This window comes from Electrona antarctica (assembly GCF_951216825.1).
Source record: "Electrona antarctica genome assembly, chromosome: 8".
Lineage (NCBI taxonomy): Eukaryota > Metazoa > Chordata > Actinopteri > Myctophiformes > Myctophidae > Electrona > Electrona antarctica.
The window spans coordinates 17,260,616-17,276,547 of NC_136789.1; the positions used below are offsets into that span (position 1 = coordinate 17,260,616).

General features: G+C 43.9%; 2 protein-coding genes across 6 annotated transcripts in view; both read left to right on the forward strand.

The window, feature by feature from the left end:
* smg6 (SMG6 nonsense mediated mRNA decay factor) overlaps positions 1–9,230 on the forward strand; it is a 29,601-nt gene extending 20,371 nt beyond the window's left edge. For all 4 annotated transcript variants that reach the window (XM_079507357.1, XM_079507359.1, XM_079507360.1 and 1 more), the window contains exons 14-19: positions 1,571–1,750; positions 2,254–2,415; positions 3,302–3,446; positions 4,031–4,266; positions 5,208–5,289; positions 6,424–9,230. In XM_079507357.1, the coding sequence (XP_079363483.1) occupies positions 1,571–1,750; positions 2,254–2,415; positions 3,302–3,446; positions 4,031–4,266; positions 5,208–5,289; positions 6,424–6,554 (936 nt within the window). In that variant the 3' untranslated portion in view covers positions 6,555–9,230. The remainder of the gene's footprint in view (positions 1–1,570; positions 1,751–2,253; positions 2,416–3,301; positions 3,447–4,030; positions 4,267–5,207; positions 5,290–6,423) is intronic.
* A 4,048-nt stretch (positions 9,231–13,278) lies between these two features.
* LOC306928607 (serine/threonine-protein kinase TAO1-like) overlaps positions 13,279–15,932 on the forward strand; it is a 41,951-nt gene continuing 39,297 nt past the window's right edge. The window contains exon 1 of one of the 2 annotated variants that reach the window (XM_079508843.1): positions 13,279–13,942. The gene's annotated coding sequence lies outside the window, so the exon portion shown is untranslated. The remainder of the gene's footprint in view (positions 13,943–15,932) is intronic. The other variant, XM_079508844.1, reaches the window with a different exon arrangement.

Genomic DNA, 15,932 nt, shown 5'->3' on the forward strand with positions numbered 1-15,932 from the left:
GTTAGCTTTGTTTTTGTTGTCTTGTGGCCCCCAACTTTAAGTAATGTTACAATTGTGGCCCCCTACCTAATCTATAGTTGAATACCCCTGGTATAAGAGATTATGTATTGAAATATAGGAATCGGTACTGCATAGGCGAGTGCCTATGCAACTCGTTCTTGGCAGTGAATGCGTGAAGGATCTATTAATAGTTAAGTCCAAACACAAACTGAGTTTAATTATTAACACCTGAGGGCGATTCTACAAATGCCTTCTAAATGAGCAGAAGTAGCAGATGTACAAGCTTGCAGCTCACAGGCTGTGAGCTGCAAGCTGACAGGCTCATTTAGAAGGCATTTGTAGAATCGCCCTCAGGTGTTAATAATTAAACTCAGTTTGTGTTTGGACTTAACTATTAATAGATCCTTCACGCATTCACTGCCAAGAACGAGTTAAACAAGTTTTATAGCAATGGCCCACACTGCCATGGATGATTTAGTTTTTGAGTTTTTACACTACTAGATGGCGCTCTTCACTGGGAGACCGTTGGACTCCCAGTGAAGCCAGTCACAAGGAAACCACATGGTCGCAAAAATCACCTCCCATCCACTTGTTAGACAATGGTTTTCTCGTCCTGGATCGTTCCACTTTTGTCGCGACCACTGATGTAAAGACTAATTCTTTCACCCAGGCTATAGCAGCAGACTGTAATGTAAAGACTAATTCTTTCACCCAGGCTATAGCAGCAGACTGTAATGTAAAGACTCATTCTTTCACCCAGGCTATAGCAGCAGACTGTAATGTAAAGACTCATTCTTTCACCCAGGCTATAGCAGCAGACTGTAATGTAAAGACTCATTCTTTCACCCAGGCTATAGCAGCAGACTGTAATGTAAAGACTCATTCTTTCACCCAGGCTATAGCAGCAGACTGTAATGTAAAGACTAATTCATTCACCCAGGCTATAGCAGCAGACTGTAATGTAAAGACTAATTCTTTCACCCAGGCTATAGCAGCAGACTGTAATGTAAAGACTCATTCTTTCACCCAGGCTATAGCAGCAGACTGTAATGTAAAGACTAATTCATTCACCCAGGCTATAGCAGCAGACTGTAATGTAAAGACTAATTCATTCACCCAGGCTATAGCAGCAGACTGTAATGTAAAGACTAATTCATTCACCCAGGCTATAGCAGCAGACTGTAATGTAAAGACTAATTCATTCACCCAGGCTATAGCAGCAGACTGTAATGTAAAGACTCATTCATTCACCCAGGCTATAGCAGCAGACTGTAATGTAAAGACTCATTCTTTCACCCAGGCTATAGCAGCAGACTGTAATGTAAAGACTCATTCTTTCACCCAGGCTATAGCAGCAGACTGTAATGTAAAGACTAATTCTTTCACCCAGGCTATAGCAGCAGACTGTAATGTAAAGACTAATTCTTTCACCCAGGCTATAGCAGCAGACTGTAATGTAAAGACTCATTCTTTCACCCAGGCTATAGCAGCAGACTGTAATGTAAAGACTCATTCTTTCACCCAGGCTATAGCAGCAGACTGTAATGTAAAGACTCATTCTTTCACCCAGGCTATAGCAGCAGACTGTAAGCGAGTGACAGTCCTCAAGTACTTCCTGGAGGCCTTGTGTGGACAGGAAGAGCCACTGCTGGCCTTCAAAGGAGGCAAATACGTCTCCATGGTAACCTCTCCTCCAACTCGCCAATCAACGGACGGAAGGCAAAGGCTGGATTCTCAGACAGAGAAAGAGGTGAGACCCCCCCCCCCCCCGTTTAAACCGTCTCCCCCTCCCTTTAACAAGCTTAATTGAGCCCTTCGCCTTGGAACCGAGTGGAAATTGAGAAAAGCAAATGTGGCATTTTAACTATATTACAGTATATATAGCATCATACGTTTTTCAGAAAACTCTTAGGATTTAGAACATTGGTTTAAAAGAGTGGTTCTCAAACATAGCAGATATAAGTGTGTCACTTCGTGCCACGATGCAAGCTTGTACATATGCTATTTATCATTTTTGAAAAGTATCAGAACATTTAATTGACTTTTTCTTCTTCTGAGGGTCCCTGATACAAAATATTTTCTTTCAGATGGGGGGGGGGGGGGGGGGGGGGGTCCGGTTCATTTGTTTTATATATGTATATTAATGGGTTTAACGCCTGCATCGATGCATTTTTTTCCAGAACGCAAGGAAGGTCACATAACCTCACCCACGTGTCATGATGTCATTCATTCATTAATTATGTCTGTCTGCAGAACGATGACGTCATCGTGGAGGCGGAATCATCCGCCTCGGAAGGCGAGATGGATGTCGAGGAGGAGAGTGATGGCAAGGATGACATCAAGGAGCTGAGGGCGCGGCGCCACGTCCTCGCCAGCAAACTGGCACAGCAGCAGCGGCGCGAAGATAAGATCCAGGTACCAGTTCCATTCCATTTGGAACCTCCTAAAGGAATCGGACTGTTAACTAATTTACCGCCGATATCGCTTTTTGACACCTCCTGGTCCAAACGCCCTCTGTGCCGAGTTTGCCTTTTGATGCCTATTTTAATATAAATTGATTACGGTTCACAACGGTGTTCTCTACACACACGTAAGACTCCGGTTCGGGTGCAAAAATGAACGTGTTATTTAGCGTTCTATTTATTGATAAACATATAATATTGGCTTACCGCATATCAAAGCTCTCTATCTGCAGCTCCGAGCTCGATTGGCTTTCCCTTCAGCCTCAATGCACTGTCAAACAAAAAGGCAAACAAAGATTTTTAGACCTTTTTATCAGAATTACAGCCCAAATTGCGCTGGATGAACAAAGTGACCATGTTTAGCGGCTCAATAGCAACTCCCGGTAAACGTGCGTCTAAAATATTAATGCTTCTAAAGACTCTTAGATAGTCGTTGATCAGATCAGCGCGAGGAGCTCCTCCATTACATGTTGTGGGAGAGGAGCAGGCGGTCTCCTTTTACAACGAAATACAGTGGAAGGAGCTGAACTATCGCTACTGCCATCTAGTGGTGGATGAGTTAAAATCCAAAATGATTCCAACCCTAGTCGAGGGCATGGTTGAGTTTCAGCTCATGCAGCATGATTCTATCTCCAGTGCAGACAACCGACAGGCCTGTTATGTTATGGCGTGATGCGTTTATTTTACCTGGATGTCACATTGAGGTTAAAACCTCTCTTACAAGTTAGACCTGATCAAGAAGACATGGCCAAAGCAGTGCATAAAAAGACAACAGACAAAGACAAGCAACGATAACAACACACACAGTAGATTTACAGCGTGTATGCGTGTTTTCCCAGGCGGTGTTGCAGGCAGGCGGACAGTTGGAGCTGGAGATACGTCCTCTGTTCCTGGTTCCAGACACCAATGGATTCATAGATCATCTGGACGGACTAAAGAAGCTCCTTCAGTCTGGCATATATATACTGGTGGTGCCGCTCATAGGTGAGACTGAGAGAGAGGGGTTTGCTCTTGAAGGTTTTGTCTGTGTTTTTTAGTGGAGTAAAGGCCAAAAATATAATCATACAATCTCCCCTCAAAGTGTAATATCACTAATTTCTTGTCCAATGGGCTATATGCACATTTTGGAAAGAACTTGGGCCCCTTCCCTACTTCCTTCCACAGGTGTTACCGATGATACTAATGAAGGCTCTGTTCTATTCTTGTGTGCTGCTATTGTGCATGTTGGCTCACTAGAAACACTGCTACACCAGTGGGTCTCAAAGTGTCCTTGAGTATGTTCAAGGACATATGGGTGTGTAACTCTGTGTAGACATGGAACCAAATAGCCCTGTAATTTCCATTTGTACACTCTCAGAGTTCTGCGGGTTCATGAAAATAAAAAGTTTGAGAACCACTGCACACTAAATGGAACAGAGCCTTAATTAGTATCATCTGTAACACCTGAAGGAAGGAAGCGGCCCGGAAGTAGGAAGAGTTATTCTGTGTGCAACTGTGCATCTAGCCCATTGCTGTAATACAGTGGTACTGTATTATCACCTGGACTGACTTGTCTCTCCTTTGGCCAGTGATCACAGAGTTGGACGGCTTGGCCAAGGGCCAAGAGCACAACATTGGCGGAGGCCGCAGTAACCCCAACGTGAGCATGTCCCACGTGCGGGCTGTGCAGGAGAAGGCCCGCCTGGCTGTGGTGTTCCTGGAGCGAGGGTTTGAGGCGCGGGAGCCCTGCCTCAGAGCCCTGACTAGCAGGGGGAACCAGCTGGAGTCCATCGCCTTTCGCAGCGAAGATACCTCCAGCCAACAGGTGAGAGGCAAAGTCATCAAAACAAAACTTCCGGAGTGCAACCTTTTGATGGAATCCATACGTGGATATTAACTGGTTCCGTCCATCCGACGTGTCCACACGTCCTAGGGATTCCACCGATTGTGTTAACACATAGCTTGCTGAGCTTTCTGATTAACTGCATGGCCCTCGCTGCTACATGATAGCATTGGACGACAGTAAATGTTCTCTTATAGCGAGAATCACACAGCATACCTCAAAAGAAAGCGTAACTTGTCCACTCTAATTAAAAAAAAAATGATTTTACCATCTTCCATTCTGGAGATATGCACCTTTATGTAACACCTGCTTTTGTAGTAACGTACTCTTCTTGAACAGAAAGCCTAAATCTGACGGACAGACACTCCATCGGCTTGGTATGCAGCGATTCTGTTGACCTGAGTTGCATGGGAGTCTCCGAGCAGCCATTACGTGACAATACGGGGGTTGCCTCCCGTCCTGTTTTCAGGAAGGGAGGAGGAGAGGCATTTTTTTCTTTTTTTGGGGGGATCACGTGATCGGAGTGTTGTGCTATCATCCAGTGCTAGTTGGTAAAGTGCCCGGGTGCGGTAAACGTAGAAATCCCTTTCCCGCATCGGACCTTTGGGATTTGAACCTCGTAGAAATCCCTTTGCCGCACGCTGTGTGTTAAGTTCAGCTAATGTTTTTTTGAGCGGTGCCTCCACTCCATTACCCAGCTATGTGTGTCCCTATGTGTACTGCCTCACGCTACAGAAATAGGAGGGCTCGACAAGGCTTATTTAAAAATAAAGTAGAAAAAGCAATAAAATCTATTCAAGAATCGATTTTTTAATGCAATCGATAACATTTTTTATAATCTATTAAATCGATTAATTTGATCAACTGTTAAGCCTGTACAGTGTTCTGGACCTCACTCTCAACGCTATTCCTCTCTTCGTCAGGGAAACAACGATGATGTGATCCTGTCCTCCTGTCTCCACTACTGCAAAGACAAGGCCAAGGACTTCATGCCAGAACAGAGAAGTATGACACATCATCCATTTGAAGTCATGCATTGCATACTGTATGTCTATCTGAGTTTATGTCCAGTAAACCACAACACAGCCCTATCATCTATTTACTTTTGCCTGTACTTTGTTTTCGGGCGCACATGTGAACACTTCTTTTATTTTTGTTTATCACTTTTAACCTAGGGTCCCTTGTTTTGGAAAATGTAGAAACCAAACTCCCCCCCTGCCCCCCAAAGTTTACATTTACAAAGTGTTTTAAAATGTTTTTAACTTTTTCAGAGATGGCAGATCTACAAGCTCACAGCACGTCGCATTGTGAGCTTGTAGATGGGCTATTTGTTGAAACGGGGCTTAAAGCAGCTCTCTGTAACTTTGATGTCCTACCCGAGATGCCAACCTCATGGTCCTGTGTGGAAAAAGTGCTGAAATTCTTAACCACTGAGCCTATAGAGCGTCGCAGTCCCGCCTCCTACCCTGGACCAGGAAATGAAACCCAATGCATTATTCTCATAGACATTTCTTAAAGTATTTATTTAAAGACGGTTACGCCGCGGACAAAGCCAACTCGAGTCGTGACAACTCATGACAACACAAACAATATTTTGGACCAAACAAATAATTAGAAAGAAGAAAAAAACGGCAGGTTACAACACTTTTTTTGTTGTTTTTCTTCTTTGTAATTATTTGTTTGGTCCAAAATATTGTTTGTGTTGTCATGAGTTGTCACGACTCGAGTTGGCTTTGTCCGCGGCGTAACCGTCTTTAAATAAATACTTTAAGAAATGTCTATGAGAATAATGCATTGGGTTTCATTTCCTGGTCCCTGGTAGGAGGCGGGACTGCGACGCTCTATAACAGAGCACACCTACTTACTCAGGGGAGATGTTGAGTTTAGACCTTAATGCAGTTGCAGTACCGCTTGTCAACCAGTAGTGGTGGTCATACCCTACCACAAGATCTATTTTTCTCAATAGAAGAGCAGGGAGACCAAATACAACCATTGCACTATTAGTTAATCGTATTAACATGCTTTACCATAGAGATTGTTCAAAATAACATTTTATTCACAAAGAAAGTGGTTGAAGTGGTTTAGCTGCCATTATATAGTGAACTGACCTCTTTGGCCCCCTTCCCTACGCACAAACAGGTGGACCAGTGAGGTTACGGAGGGAGGTGGTCCTCCTCACAGACGACCGTAACCTGCGGGTCAAAGCTCTGACCCGCAACGTCCCGGTCCGGGACATCCCCGCCTTCCTCAGCTGGGCCAAAGTGGGTTGAACCAGGCTCCGGACCGGAACCCGATGGCTGAAACCTGCTCGCCCACTCAACCAGGAGTGGAGAAGACACACTAAAACCGAGGAGGGTGGGAGAGAGAGAGAGAGAGAGAGCGACAAAGGGAGGGAAGGAAGAACCACGTCTTGTGAAATACAAACTAAAGTGAGAAATCGATTGGCGTGGTTTTGATGAGGGTTTTTTTCTTCACCCCTCCCCCCCAATCTCGCGATGAGGTGTTTGCGTGTGCGTGTTAAATCAGCGAGCTCTCCTCGAACAAAATAAAGTCCAGGAGACCTAACGTGTCTCAGGATGGCCGAACCGGAAGGAGGGCAGAGCTGAACAAGGGGGGAAAGGTAGAGTTGTCTGTTCCACCCGCGTAACCTCTGCAGCAAGTTAGAGTGTGATTTATGATGGTGGCACGATTCAAGATTTTAAGCTGCATCAGAGTGAATTAGAAGTGAGAGGGAGAGTGTTTTAACTAAGGCCATGGATGGAGAAGTACATTGAAGGCCTTAAGCCTAATGTCTGAATTATACTTGGTTGCGCAAATAGCCAATCTACAAGTTCACAACAGTGCTAAAACTTATAGATAAAGCTTGTAAACAGTGAGCTTGTAGATTTGCTATTTTCAATGCGTGCCACTGGCGTAATTGATACCTAGTCATATGACCGATGTGTCGTGATTCTCAGTTGAAAACTTCATTTTGGCGCGTGACGGGGTCGTACGAAAACATATAAATTAGGCTTTAGTCCGTCACTCCCAAGGACTGTGTTCAGACTGCTTTGGCGTGCAGAGAGGGGAGATGAAGGGTGTGCGTTTGAACAGGAGCTGCCTGTTGTAGGTACTATACAACAGCCCTTGATGTTACCTTCAAGCCCCCTCCAGTGATCTCCAAATGTTATTTCCTGCTGATCTAGCAAGCACTTGAGACCTGGCTACTGTCTCATGTCGTCAGTCCAGCTTGATGTTGACACATTCGTTGTTTCCAAGTCTGGGTTTTGTGTAAAAAAAAGAAAAGAAGAAAAAAATACTTTTTTTTTGTTTTTGTTTAGTCTTTCTTTGATTTGTGTTGCTTTTGAATTTATAGTGGTATGTGTTAGTTTGATATTTTTTTTTAAATATTCTATCTGATTCTGAACTGTCACACTTCCCACACCTCGGCAAAGCCCTTGGTTGTCCATTGCAGAAAACAATTCTTAATTGACTATCCACCACCCTCCAGTCAAAAACATTTTCTCAACTCTTGTTCTGTGCAACATGTGAGACATACCAGGATAAAGCAACCCAACAACAAACCCAGGTCTGGTTTGAAGAGACTAAACTGAATAAAAGGTTTAGTTTCACTTTGCTGAGTTCACTGTTCCATTTTCAGATAGTACACAATAAAATCCTTGGTGTTCTCAGAAGAGTGCGCAAATGGAACCAAATGGACCCACAAGTCAGTGTTGTTCCATTTGTACACACTTCTGAGTTAAAGCTGCTATAAGCAATATGTCAAATTTGAATGACCTTTTTTGTGTTCAGACAGCCAAAACAGTAAAACGCTCTCCCAAAAAATGTCTCTGTGATGCATCTAGTGGCCGCAATCTGCATTCAAAGATTTTCCTAGAAGCTTTGTCATTGGTCAATTTGCCTATCTACTTCCTGATTGGTTAGTCCTTTCGACCGGGATTTTTTCGACCAATGACAGCATCTAGGAACATCTTTGAATGCAGATTGTGGCCCCTAGATTTGTCACAGACTACATTTTTTTTGGGAGCGTTTTACTCATTGCTGGCTGTCTGAATACCAAAAAATAAAAAAGTCTTATAGCAGCTTTAAATATAAAGTCTTTGTTATGTGAAATCACATTGTTTTGGGTTAAGTTTTCAATTTCTGCTATGTATTTGTCATTACCTGTCTCCGTTGAAGATATTCTCCTTTGTTTCTATTTGTTGCTTACTTTCTTCTTTGGTAATTAATTACAAAATTAAGTAAGTAAGTAAGTGTGTGTGTGTGTGTGTGTGTGTGTGTGTGTGTGTGTGTGTGTGTGTGTGTGTGTGTGTGTGTGTGTGTGTGTGTGTGTGTGTGTGTGTGTGTGTACTATTTACATGGTGTGAGAGTGCAAGTCATTGTGGGTGGTTGACTGTTAATTATTAATGTGCATTTTCATTTTACACAATCCTCTACTTTTCTGTCATGCTGTATGCATTTACAAGTACTTATGCTCTAATTAATTAGCCCATTCCAATTGCTTCATGTTTACTAAGATTGTGAAATCAGTTTAGGCTCCCTTTTTATGTGAATCATTCTGATTAGTTATTGCTCTGTTTTGAGTGTTTTGTTTAATGTAGGCTGTATACAGTGTGCTGCCGTGTTTTAACCTCTTAAACTCTATGCCTTGTTGGCCCGTGTTCCCCAGGGGCTCTTTCTGGTCCCCAAGGTCTCTATCCTATGTTGTTTGCCCACTTCTTTCCCCCCTCTACACCAAATCTATTTTACCAAAAGTTGCCAGATCGGCTACTTTACGTTTCGCCAAACACACTATGACATGGCCAGAATAGGGTTCAAGTGGTTAAATGGCATTTCCATTTGCAAGCAGTTGCAAAATAACTACCTACCATCCATAAAATAGTTGATTGCTGATTTTTTAATGGATGTCTCTGTAACTGAATTTAATAAAAATAACTTGTTGTGAATACATTGTTTTTAGTAGGTTTTAGATGTCCAATGCATGCTGAAGTTGAACTGCTTAATTTATTCTGGTTGAGGGACACCAGCAATATATCTGCAGTGTTGCGGATAAAACATTAAGTTGGACTGTGGCTAGCACCACAACTTAAATTCCATCATGCGTTACGTTTCCAGCTGTCTTCCAAATTAGTCATTTGCCTTCACTGATTTACAGGATAAAATTAAACATTTAAAAAGTTAAATGTATTTTTAAAGCATAAAATGCAAGGTGATTTACTTGCTTGTCCTAATGCCAGTGTTCACACGGAATATTGTGCTGTTCAGGTTTAGTTTTCCAAGAATAACCACAGACAGACTATTCTAGGCATCCATCTGTTTCAAATAACTTCACTGCCATTCGTCAACCAGTAGGTATGTTTTACTGTAGTATCAGTCCGCAGGATGTTTCTTTTCTTTCTCAGTGGAATAGTAGGGAGTCCACCTCCAACCCCTGCTGATGTGCTAGTTACATTGTATTACAATACTCTACCCTACAGATGGGTTGAAATAGTTTAAATCCCAGATTGTAGCTTTTACTTTATTAACTATGACTTTTCTGTGATGTGTAAATTAATTGTGAGGTTTTAATTACTTGATGGTTGGTTGGTTTAATTGGAGTTTGTAAACTTGTGGGAAATGATACTACCATACTGATTGAGTCACTGACTAAAGATATGACACTGAACGCCCTCTTGTGGTTGAGCTGCAGCTCAAGAGAAGTAGAACTGAGGCAGACAGATGTATGGAACAATGAAACAAATGACGGGTAGAGAGGACCTGAGGCCAGAGTAGCGTTATTATTCCACCAACGTTATGGGATAGACCTGCCTTACCTGTGCTTGTGATTGGCTCCCTGGAAGGCATAGTTTTACTGAGGTTAAGGTTAGGTTTAGGCATAGTTTTCCTGAGGTTAGGCTTGTAAGCATAGTTTTACTGATGTTAAGGTTAGGTTTAGGCATAGTTTTCCTGAGGTTAGGCGTGTAAGCATAGTTTTACTGAGGTTAGGTTTTACTAGGGTTAGGCATAGTTTTACTGAGGTTAAGGTTACGTTTAGGCATAGTTTAACTGAGGTTAAGGTTAAGTTTAGGCATAGTTTTACTGATGTTAGCGTTATGTTTAGGCATAGTTTTACTGAGGTTCAGGCTATATGTTAAGGCTAAGTTCAGGCATAGTTGCAAAAATGAGAACTGTCAATCACAGCGACTACGTCTACTGGCCATGCAAGTGGAAGCTAGACTAAGTGCAGAGGCGAGCATTTCTGAGCAGCAGTATGGTTTCATGCCAAGGAAGAGTACTACAGATGCAATATTTGCTTTGAGGATGTTGACCGAGAAGTTCAGAGAAGGTCAGAGGGAGCTGCATTGTGTCTTTGTAGATCTGGAGAAAGCATATGATAGGGTGCTGAGAGAGGAACTGTGGTATTGTTACTATTGTACGAGGAAGTCTGGTGTGACAGAGAAGTATGTTAGAGTGGTGCAGGACATGTATGGAAGTTGTAAGACAGTGTACGTGAGGTGTGCTAAGTGTGTGACAGAGGTGGAAGTGGGTCTGCATCAAGGATCAGCACTGAGCCCCTTCTTGTTCGGCATGGTGATGGACATGCTGACAAATTACATTAGACAGGAATCTCCTCTCCATGGACCATGATGTTCGCAGATGACATTGTGATCTGTAGTGAGAGCAGTGAGCAGGTAAGGGGAATCTAGAGAGGTGGAGAATGGAGATATGCCCTGGAAAGGAGAGGAATGAAGGTTAGCCGCAGTAAGACAGAATACATGTGTGTGAATGAGAGGAACCCAAGTGGGAACGGTGAGCTTACCGGGAGTAGATGTGAAGAAAGTGGAGGACTTTAAGTACTTAGGGTCAACATTTCAGAGCAATGGAGTGTGGAAAAGAGGTGAAGAAACGAGTGCAAGCAGGGTGGAATGGGTGGAGAAAAGTGTCAGGTGTGATGTGTGATAGGAAAGTATCAGCAAGAATGAAAGGGAAGGTGTACAAGACGGTGGTGAGACCGGTTATGTTGTATGGTTTAGAGACAGTCGCACTGAGGAAAAGACAGGAAGCAGAGCTTCACAGAGCTCACAACAATAATCAAATAACAACATATGGTATTGGTTGAAATCAGGGCCAGGGCCCAGGGGTCATCAATATATTACCTGGAAAAGACTTGGTCTTTTCCCTGACAAATTCTATATTTTGTTTTTAATGTTCTTATTTTGATCATACAATTACTGTCTCCAGGTTTTCTTCATATTATTTATGTCACTTATTTATGTCACTGGCACATTAGGAGTCCAATAGAGCATTGCAGTCCCGCCCCCTTTCAGAACGACGAGGGCCCAGGAAATAATTCCCCATTCATTTTCCCCATAGACGTTTCAAAAGGTATTTATTTAAAGACGTTTACGCCGTGGATATAACTAACAAACATTGTGTTTATTGTCATGATTTGTCACAACAAGAGTTGGCTTTGCGTAAACGTCTATAACTTTTTGAAAAGTCTATGGGGAAAATGAACGGGGAATTATTTCTATTTCTATTATTAGGAATAGTAAGCGCTCTCGTCGGGAGGGGGGGCAGCACAAATATCCTATGAGTAGGGCAACCAAATGGTCAGCTACTGTACGTCCCTGTGTAACAGTCCACTCATTTTCTATGTCCATGGCAATTTTTTTATTTTGACAATTTTCCACCATGGACAATATTGTGTGATGGTGGTTGCAGTGCATGCACATAGTGAGCATTACATTACATAGGCTACAGTATAACACATGTGCGCATACATCTGCACATCATGATGATGTGCAGTGTATGTTTTGACAATCAGTCAGTGAAAGCTTCTTTAACACACACACACACACACACACACACACACACACACACACACACACACACACACACACACACACACACACACACACACACACACACACACAGGATCCTGCAGCCTATCCCTCCATATCACTTGCTCCAGCCTCCAGCATACTTCTGTGCCTGGATACAGACCACACAAGCAAGACCTGATTCCCATCATCGGGACAACGGGGCTTCTGAGCAACCAATCAAAAGTCTCCAAGCCCTGTTCCGCAAACCGATTGGTTGCCCACCCTGCAGTCTGCTATGGAATGCCCATTTTTAACCTCTCCACTGCCAATCATATTATTTTTTTTACAATGCAGATTATACAGTAGCCTATACACTCCAACCACTGTTGTATTTACAATTATATACCATATAAAGCTTTTTTCCTCATATAACTTTTACATCTTAATAAAAACACATCTTATAGCCTATACTACTGGACTATAATGACAAGTGTCACACAGTAGGCTCTGTGCTGACAAAATAAATAATTTATTAGCTAGGTTGATTGTGCAGGGAACTGTACGGTTAATTATCTGGAGGACTATTGATTGCTTAAGACTAGAGAATGGTGGTGCTTGAATGTGCTCTGCTTGCTCTCTCATCATCAGTTACAGCTTACAGGAGTCAGGCGAGGACCCGATGCTAAATGTAATAGAAACAAACAATATTGGTGGTCTGGTGGTCCTTGAAGTTATAGGCCTACTGCCAGGCTGATCTAATGAGAGAGAGAGAGAGAGAGAGAGAGAGAGAGAGAGAGAGAGAGAGAGAGAGAGAGAGAGAGAGAGAGAGAGAGAGAGAGAGAGAGAGAGAGACTTATGCCTCTATATCATATGGCTGATAATCCACATGCAATAAATCCATCATCATTATATCAGAGAAAGGTGAGTTCTGAAGAAGCCATTGTTATTCGGATGGATGGAAGTTAAGAAAACACTATTTATAACACACGAGTCGACACGACCAGACTTAGGTTGTTATTATCAGGTTATAGGTCAGGCGTGTTAATCAGGTTAAGAGCTCAAAGACACCGTAGACACGCACGCGCACGCCATCATCAACTCACTTTGGGCCTGGCCTGGGAAATGCGTTTTAGTTGATTTCACTCAATGATGCTGTTATTATGCGTACACACACACACAGAGAGAGAGAGAAATGCGTGCGTGTCTCTTGTGCAGATTGCCATAGTTAGAATAGAGATGGATGGTTATTGGTTTGGTGGTATTATAAGTTTTCACACACTCCCATTGATTACCAAAGCAGTAGGGTGTAGCAGTAGCTGGCTGCATGGGTGGGTGTCTGTCCTGCGGTGTTTGTTCTAGAGCAGGTCGGAGAAGTTTGGGATTTGTTTATCTTTTTTTTGCGTGACAGATTTGTGCCCCGTGATTCTTCTCACGGCGGTGGGGAGGAGGAGGAGGAGGAGGGAGGGAGGAGAGGAGGTGATTCTGATTCTGTCCGCCGCCATCTTTGTGGGGAACTGCCTATCGAAGCGACACAAACCAAACTTTACGAGTCTCTGCGTGCCTGGCCGTGCACGCCAGCAGACACCCCGCCGCGCCGGGCTTTGATACCCCCCGTTGGACCCGAGAGCCCCGGCGGAGCGGCCACAGCTGTCCTGCGGCCTGACAGGTAGCTGCACCCCGGCCCGGGGACTGGAGGACACACGGTAAACAACCCAGCCTGCTGGAAGTTAGCCTGACAGCAGCTACAAGCTAACACATACACACACACACGCACGACTGTGTCTTCCTGGGAGGAGGAGAAGGAGGAGGACTGGACCTGTCTGGATTAATATTATTCATATTGATTTGACTGGGTGAGTGTTTGACTGAATGTTAGCCTAATGCTAAACTGGCTGGTGACTGTTTCCACGCTGTAGTCTAGTAGAAGCTAAAAGGTAGTTAGCCGGGGCTAGCTTAATTGCTGCTGGGCTACCCCAAAAAGTTGCTGTCACAACTTGTCTGTGCGCCGTCACGTCGTCAGCCGACACGGCTCAGTTCACTTCATCCTGCTAGCCTCGTTAGCTCCTCCATGGTGGCTTCCAGCAGCTGACTGTAACTAGCTGCTGCCCAGTAAAGTGATTGAGTGGGACAACCTTACCTGGCTTAACCCACGGTGGCTGAGAGAGAGAGTGTGTCTTTAAATGTTAGTTTTTAAACCCTGCTTCGTTATTGTGTACAGTGTATATCCCAAGCTAGCCCGCTAATCCCCTTTTATGCAACTAAATCGTTAGCGTGCCGTGCTGCCTGCCTGCCTGCCTGCCACTCCCTCACTTTGTTTTCCTCCTCCACTGTGTGGCTGGCCGACTGCAAAGTGCATGGCGTCCCACCAAGCTGGTGGTCTGGTTTTACAAGTTATTATCTGCCAAGGAAGGGAGACATCCACAGACATCTATCTACCTGACGGTAGGTCGTGTAATGTTGTCGGGGAGTCGCCTAGGCTAGGTGTCGTGCACACACACGCCCCAGTGTGTTATTGTGAAATTATCACACAGCAGCAGGCAAAGCCAGGAAGAAAGAAACCTTGACACACACAGCAGATCGATCCGTGCAAGTATGTCTGCTGCTTGTGCAATCCACTAAAAGCTGAAAGCCTGCATGCGCTGGCTCTCTGGCGCTGGGCTGTTGTGCACTGAGTCTGACGTGAGTCGCATTCCTATGTTTGTGTGCGTGTGTTGATGTTGCGTAACACCTCCAACACCCAGCAATCGACCCCCCCTAAAGCGAGTCTGTGTATGTTATGTTATGTATGTGTGCAGGAGGGTTGGCAGATATCTGTGCAATCCAGGTATCTCTGAGAGTGTACACAATGTATCCGGATTCATTTGTACACAAGAACACTGAGGATTATATGCACTGTTCAGTGCCTTTGTAAACAGTCACTGCTCAAGTGGACCAGCTGATGAGCATACATTTAATATACATGAGGTTGCATATTTTGCACGAGTACTTGTTTTTATTGGCATCTCCCTCCTGCACTTAACACAGAGAGACAAGCACTGACCACCTCAGTCTTGTGGTGTCACTATACCCTTGTTAGCAGCATCACGAATAGTACAGATTTATATGGTTTGTCACAGCCAGGTTGGCAAATGTTATATATATGTGTGCTGCTGTCTGTCCTTTGTCTCTGGTCCACAATAAATAGAATAGAGTCCATGTTTTCTGCAGCTAGAATGTCAGACAGAGGCTGCCTTTATGCCCGCTTTGCAGCTCTGTTTTCGTACATCGCTGCTTGGCAGCCTACCTCCGCTAGCTGACTGTTTCTCACTTCTGTATTGATCTGCAGCATGTCCATTTTGTTTATTTGCCACCCTGCATGGCTCACGCTTTACCATGCCTCTATTAAAATCACCCTGCCCCTTGGGCCTTGTTTCACCATCCCTGCCTGAAACTGTAACTCATGTCAATGTTAACAGATACCTGTCATATTTTAGTAAGTGTGGATGGTAGTCGGGGTTCCAAAAAATCACAACCAGTGAAAGGCCACAATAAAGGCGGGCCCTTTGAGCATTGTTGCTGTGTTGTGTGCACTGTCAGTGGGATGTTATATCAGCGAAACAGATCTGCCCGGTGGGGTGCAGAATGTGGGTACACTGCATAATGGATTTAGAGCGTCTCCCAGGAAAAATGGATTATAGACCAAAGCAAAGCCGGCCCTTCCTGCCTGCTAACAGTCTATGCCTTTAAGTCAGTCAACCACAACAGAGCGAACAGAACCAGCACCAGAGCAGCCATAAAAATCCAATGAAATGCTTACACCTTCCTGAGTCATGTGCTGATTTAAATGTGTTGTGTGAATGAGGG